We start from the raw sequence: 7,521 nt of genomic DNA, 5'->3' as shown, positions 1-7,521 counted from the left end.
AAGGGACATGCCAACTGTGTGCCGCTGCCGCCCTCTGCTGGCTGGCTGCGGTATAGCGTGGACTCTTAGAGCTCTTGTAAGTACAGTATGTATAGTATTGTATATTGGAGAAATCATATGATTGTAAAATTTTGTAACTGCTTCTCCTAAAATTATATTTTTTATATAAAGGCTGTCTCTTTTCTTTACTGTCCATAATTAATATACAGTATGTGGGCTTTTATAGGAAACAGTTATGAAGCTTCTCTGAATACTGTTTATCAGATACAGGCCACAGAATTTCTCAAATCTAAGAGCTTAGTTGCTAAAACATGATTTTTATCTTTGGATACTGTGCATTTAGACATATCCAATAATTATTTTACACACTCTACATGCTTCATATTAATACCACAGTGATGACAATCAATATTTTTCAGTAATAGATTTAATCCCTCATGGTAGGGATGCATACTGGGAACAAAGCAGGAGATTGCATGACGCCATATTACAGCCAACAAACAGTACTTATATAGTGGACTCGACATTTCAAAAACAATTGCATTAATATTTGCCTATTTCCTACTTGCTTCTATAACAACCTTCACCTTTTAAGCATGATTACTGTTGTAGGGATTTGCTTATTTAGGCACAAGTCCACAAGAGGCTGGGCACAGAAAGTCATGTAAAAAAATCCTAATCCTACAGCATACAAAGATATTTATGTATGTTTTTTTTTTTACAACTTTGAAAAAACAGTTTGAGGTTGGTCGATGCCCAGCACTGTTTCTATTTGCAAGTTTTTCTTTTTCTTTTTTTGTTGTAAATAAATCAACGTTAAGAATACCTAGTAAAAATGTGAGTTAACTTTTGTTTTTTTAAGGAGCTACAGTTTTATGCCTTTATTCACAAGAATTTTTACCACAACCAGTTTCACTTAAACACCCCAAGTATATTATTTTCTTATTATAGTACATCTTTATAAGATGATAAGCATATATTTTTATTATAAATAAAATGTTATTAAGAGTAATTGTATCTCATTTGGTTTGGATTATGTTTTGTAGGAAAAATAAAGTATATCCATTAGTTATTGCAGAATGATTTGCCTGATTTCACAGCCTTCACTTTATTTAAGTTTTTCTGTACAACTTGAACTGTGTTATGAATGCTCTGTGGTTTATCAGTGGCATTTCAAAAGTGTGAGTGATTTTCCTTGTTGAATGAACCTGTGTGAAGCTGGATGGATTGTGGATCGTGCTGGATGTGCACAATCCAAACGTTTTATCAGAAGGGAAATTAATTTATGCCAACACTGCACTCTATGTAATTTATATATGAGTGCATAAAAAAAAAAAAAACATCCAGATTATAATATTCTTGCTGAATCCATGTTACTTAAATGTACTGCACACCACACACCATGAACTGAAGTAATAAAAAATTAATTACCAGGCGAGGGCCTGGAACCTATTCCAGGAGACTTTGGGCACAAGGAAAGGACACACCCTGGATGAAACACCCAGAGGAAACCCACCAAGCACAAGGAGGCCATGCATGCAGACCCAAGGCGGGAATCGAACCCCGAACCTGGAAGTGTAAGGCGACAATGATCACCACTAAACCACCATGTCGCCAAGTTTCTGATTATGTCCAGTAAAAAGATAAACAATAATGGCATTTTAAGGATATTCATAATTTTTTTTATTGCAGGTCCAAGACACCTGTAATGTCTAATTAGTTATGTAGAACGTCCTTGGTTCATTTCTCCATGCACAAACTTATTTCCAATATATAAGCCCCTAATATAATTACTATTATAATGTAATTATAATTACAATCATGGAATAATACATTTGTTATCAAAATCTCAGTTTTTTTTTTTTTTAGTTCAGACAACAGGTTTTTTTCAGGGCTACCTTTGGAATTTTTTTTTTTTTAATATTTATGTTTTTCAAGTTAATTATAATTTTACATTTAGCAGATACCCTTATCCAGAGCAACAGACATTTTATCTCTTTATGTATATATGAGTATGTGACAACTTTGTGGTTGTGGGATTTGAACATGGGACCTTCCGATACATAGTTCAACACCTTAATCACTGAGCTACCCCTGACTGTGTTTTTACATGTGTTACTGGTATCGGCAACAAGACATGGTTAAAGCACAACTCTTGGAGATTGAGGACAAACAATAGTTGTTTTTTCCCCATTTAATTTAAAACATTGAAATGTCCACATCTGTCCCATGTTTCTGCCTCTAAGAAAGGCCTAATATTATTGTTACTATTATATAAAGTGTCTTCCTCACTCTCATTGATTACTCAGGTTTGTTGACGGTGAGGTGATTGTTTGCTTTACATCTCAGGAAGCCCTCATGTCTGTGTTTTCTTCTGGCTCTCGCCTTTTAGTTATGCTGTTATAGTTAGTCCTGCCGGAGTCTCTGCTTGCACTCTACACTAAATATACATTTACACTATACATTATGTGACTGCGACCATACCTAACTGCTCTCCCCTCTTCTGTTCTCTCCCCCTCTCTGTCGAGCTACACATGTCGTTCCTGAGCTGCCAGTGATCCAGACTCCCTCTGCCCTCCGGACCTGTCTGACCCATTTTGGTGCCTCGCTTCTGGTTGGAGATCTCGTCGCATGGATGCCCCGTGTGTCTCTTTGAAATGCATCTGGGGTCTGGGGAAGGTTTCACTTTAACATAAAGAAGGTTTTGGCCTCAACTGGTGTTGACGGCTGTTTCTCTGAGGACTTGACTTGGCTGCGGTTGCTCGATAGGTCAAGATTGCAATTGTCTCCAATAACTACTGAAAATTACACTACAATGACAATTGTTAAAAGCGCTATACAAATAAAATTGAATTGAATATAAATACATTATAGATTTTAAAAATATTTATTTTTTATTTAAACATTAGTTTGTATGAGATAAATCCTACAGAATAACCAGTGTGGAAGTAGCAAATAACCAGTGTTTAGGTGTTACACTAAACTACTTTCACATTAGGACATTAGGAAGCAGCACTGCATCCTGTGTGGTAGGAGCAGATCATTTGCTAAGTTGCTAAGTTTTTTTTTAAATTGTAACAAAATAAAAAAAAAGGAAAAAAATCATGTTTATAAAATCATAACAAAATCGCAATACAGATCTAATCTGTACCTTGATATTATGATATCATATCAGATGGTCACTTATGTTTCCATCCCTACAATATATTACAGAATGTTTTCAGGGCCTACCAGATTTTCAAGAAAACCTTGATAAAATGACAAACATGTCAACATTTAAAATAAGCTACATTTATTTTTTATTTTTTTCTCTTACCCCATAATTCAGAGGTCTACAGGATGGAAGAAAAAAAAAGATGACAATATTTAGCAGCCTTGGCATATTAAATGTAATTGCTGAACAAGCAATTCTGTTAGATAAAATTAATGAGTATAACTAAAAAAGAAAAGCAAATACAAAGTTAATTAGTTTGAAAGTGAAATGATCAGTGTTGTGGTAAAAATACTGGGGGAAATAAAGCATAATGAATTGTCCAACCAGTCAATTTATTCATATTTGCATCACAGTATTGTAGTATTGTATAGAGGTTAGTTTGTTTCAGTACAATCAAAAATACAATGATATAACTGAAGGTTTATTCTGCTTTTGCATTAATCACCGTTTTTCCCGGTTATTTTATTTTGGAGAACAGATTCCTTATATCAGACTATTAAATCGTTAGGTGATGCTTTACACTAGCGGTTTCCAACCCTACTCCTGGAAACCCCCTTGTCCTCCACATACTACTGTTTCGCTACTCTGACACACTCACTTCAGGTGTAATTAGCTGTTCAGGTGTGTTCAAAGCAGGGAAAAACACCAAAACCTGCAAAAAACAAGACCATACGCCATTGATTAGAGGATAACCTCCATATCATAGGCAATCTTCTTTATCCTTTGACTTGTTCCAACATGTGGCTCTTTATTATGAAGAACCTGTGAGACATCAGCATGAAATGACATTTTGCTGTCTTCTTCTTCAGCCAAATGGGAACAGTCTTCTTCAAAATAGGAATGCTGAGGCTTATGCTTTTTCCTCTTCTGGATGTCTTCCTCCTGTTCGTCTGCAGAATCTGCTTCGACCTTGATCTGAGAGTTTATTTCCGTTACATGCCCTGGTTTCGTGTTCTCGTGCTGCTTGAGCACCCGTATAATGCCGCTGAGATTGCCGAGCTGGTGGTCCTGGCAGAAGAGCACACCGCACACGGTGCAGCGGTATGCCTCCTCCTTGTCGTGGATCAGCTGGTGGCGCTTGCGGTTGTGGTGGGTGGTGAAGGAGCGGTCGCAGCGGTCACAGGGGAAGGGCCGCTCTCCCGTGTGCACTCGCTGGTGCTCGTCGTGGTGACTACGGCTCAGGAAACGCTTGCCACAAATAGCGCACGGGAACGGTCGGTCACGATCATGGAACTGCAAGTGTCGAGCCAACTGTGCCAGTGACACAAACGCATCACCGCAAACACTGCATACATAGTGCTCCAGCCCAGCAAGCATCTGTGGTGCCAAGAGCATAGGCTCCACCAGGGATTTCAGAGGCCTGTTGAGCTCTGTGTCTTCAGTATCATTTGGATCTGTGTTAGTAATATCAATCGGTTCAGCCTCTGACTTTACAGACATGGCAGCTAGAAAAGAAAAAAGAGTAATGAGCAATATATTACTGAGTAAAAGTTTGGACACAAGGTTTTCAAAACTATTAAATAACCTATATGGAATTGGGTAATTAATTAACAACAACAGTCAGTTGTTATTATAAGACATGAAGGTCAGCTGTTCTGGAATAGTTTTTGCAGGAAGAGTAACCCATCAAGCATCTTAATGAAACTGTCTTTCTTGAAGACCTTTACAGGAATCAGTTTACCAACATGAAAAAACACCTATTTATAGCACCTCAGATTAGAGCCATTATGAAGGCTTTACAGAGCAACAGACACATCTCAATGCCAACCAGTCACAGGAGATTATTGCATATTTTGGATTTTAAAATACACATTAAAAGCCTTCACAATCTGTTTTTTCTCCAATCTGTCTGAGCAAATTACTCTCAAACCCACTCACTACACACACTTACACCATTCTCAAAAGACTGCGAGCACTAATTAGTTGAAAATGTTGTGAGGCAGTGTTTTGACTCTTTCTTGGTATGTGAGGCAGTAAAACAAAGTTTGTTTATAATCCTACAGGTAGTTCACTCTGACATGTTTTCCTCCTGTGTGGTAGGAGTGAAATATTTGCCAAGTTGGTTTAGAAATATTTATTTTGGTGGATGACAGATACAAGCTACTCAGTTTAAAAAAAAAAAGTTTTTTTGTTTAAATTATTTTAAAGTAAAAAAAAAAAAAACCTATAGTTTGTATTGTTTAAATGCTGCGCTTGGTATTTAAGTGAAAAAACTTACATTAAACGGAATGGGCTACATTTAATTACTCAAACAATCTTAAAAGCTTTAATATTAAATCATGATATTTATAAAATTGTGATACTTATAGAAATTCACTTATAGAGGTATCATGATAATATTGTATTGAGTGGTGACTGAGGATTCCCATCACTAGTATTTAGTGTTTTTGTTTTGTTGCTAATTTGTTGCTTAGTGTAGTATTTTTGTTATTTCTGTAAGAAATGTTTTTATTTAAAAAGTTTTCTTTTTTGCTAAATATCCCTTTATTACAAATGCTGATCAAACAGTGCTTTACTTTAACCTTTGGGAATCCGTTAACCATTGCTTATAAGAATTCTATCAGCTTACACCCAACTATCAGTGATGTAAAGAGTAAGGACATGGGAGAAAATAAACAAGCACGAGACCGGAAAATCCCAGAGCAGCACTTCCGGGCGCAGACCATCTGTTTATGTAACTCTCACAACAAAATATTTGGCACGTTTAATGAAAGGAGCAATATAAAAGAAGGATAGAGAAATCACCAAATGCATATTGGATGGCGTGATTGATATCTAATTATTATTAATTTTTTTTTATAAATTAAGGCAGTTTTTATTTTTATATGTTTTTTTTACACGACTAGTGCACGTGCTAAAACAAAAACGAGGCACTGTGTGTAAGATAACAGATACAAATGCAAACTTTACTGAGATATTTATAGTTGCTGAATAAAACTGACAATTATGCCAACTTCAAGAATGATTTCGTGTTTGAACAGCAACGAGCAAAACAATGAAGAATGCCGTGCTCACCTCCTGCAAACAACCGAAGAGAAGAATAAAAACCGTTTGCACACCAGTGTTTGTCTCTTCCTCTGATAGGAATATTGCAAACAAAAGAAGAAGGAAAAAAAACAATGTTGCAGGTTTCAGGCGTGCTTTAGAAACTGGGAGACTTTTATCTTGCTAGCTCTCAGGCACTTATTAATGAGCTAACAAAGTTTCCCGCGGGTGACTTCTTCAAACGCGCGCGCGGCTCCCTGACAGGAAACACCATGTAGAAACAAAATAACTGCAACGACTTCCTGTAAACATAACCGACGCTCATTAACGACGATGCCTTGTGCGTTTACTATCTGTATAATGTGCGGGGGGAAATAAAAGTAAGCCATAGTACCCCCTCCATTCGCGTGAGGCGCCCCTCAAGCATTTCGCAATTTCCGGTATGGGCGTGGCTACACATAAAAAAACCGTTCCTCAACAAGCCCTTATTCACTCTTAACAGTTCTCACAGTGATTTGTCTATTCATAAAGCATAAATGAGCTAAAACTCATGAGAATATCCGTTTTTTATGTGAAATAAATTGTTTAATAAGACACTTTACAGAGATATTTTCACTGTATATAATTTGTATATTTTATATTTTACATTCTTTGTAATTTGCCTCTTTTTACCTTCTTTTGTTTTTTAGGTCATGAATAGTTCATTGCATATTATACTGTGTATGGTTGTGTACGTGACAAATAAAATTGATTTAAATTTGATAAAGGTAACTAATCATTAACATCATAACAGCTTTTGGTACCAGTCCCTTAGTGCTATGAACACCAATATGACAATCCATCCATCCATCCTTATAAGTCTGTCCATCCATCTGTAGTCCAACTTGGGACTGTGGAGGCCGGTGGGAGTACCATTATATTTATCCCCATTTTCACGATTGTGGCGAGACCTACAGTCAACATTCACACAGTATGCTGTTTGTTGGTTTGGAGATCTGACGATCTAGGTTCGAGCCCTGCCGTGGGTAGATTGCCACACCCTATACCACCCAGTTGCTTTTTGTGCCAGTATATCAAGCAAAACTATTATATTATAATATAGTCATATATTTGTAACGATTGCAATATTTGATACATCATCCTGTTCTACGCTTGTAATAATTATTTTTTTTTAGAACATACAGTAATGTACAAAAGTCTTGACCCTCTGTCATTCCTTCATATTTTGCTTTCAAAGAGACAGAATGTCTTGTAGTTAAGTCTTGAAGAATGGTTCTTCAGGCTTTCTGAAGGACATTGTTGTTGCTGAGTTTTTTACATAC

At 36.5% G+C, this 7,521-nt stretch overlaps 1 protein-coding gene across 1 annotated transcript; it reads right to left on the bottom strand.

The window, feature by feature from the left end:
• Nucleotides 1-3,271: 3,271 nt before the first annotated feature.
• On the bottom strand, nt 3,272-6,617 carry LOC128510573 (gastrula zinc finger protein XlCGF44.2-like). Its single transcript, XM_053482962.1, has 2 exons — nt 6,230-6,617; nt 3,272-4,659 (listed from the first exon to the last, which is right to left on the bottom strand). The coding sequence occupies exon 2, from the start codon at nt 4,652-4,654 to the stop codon at nt 3,896-3,898; it is 759 nt and encodes a 252-aa protein (XP_053338937.1). The 5' UTR covers nt 4,655-4,659; nt 6,230-6,617; the 3' UTR covers nt 3,272-3,895.
• Nucleotides 6,618-7,521: the final 904 nt, after the last annotated feature.

This window comes from Clarias gariepinus, chromosome 22 (genome assembly GCF_024256425.1).
Source record: "Clarias gariepinus isolate MV-2021 ecotype Netherlands chromosome 22, CGAR_prim_01v2, whole genome shotgun sequence".
Classification (NCBI taxonomy): domain Eukaryota; kingdom Metazoa; phylum Chordata; class Actinopteri; order Siluriformes; family Clariidae; genus Clarias; species Clarias gariepinus.
The sequence above is the reverse complement of the archived record's forward strand: the minus strand, read 5'-3'. Positions and strand labels throughout refer to the sequence as shown.

Bases quoted from the DNA above. Each gene is read 5' to 3' on its own strand.
- LOC128510573 (XM_053482962.1), bottom strand. From the start codon at position 4,654: ATGTCTGTAAAGTCAGAGGCTGAACCGATTGATATTACTAACACAGAT.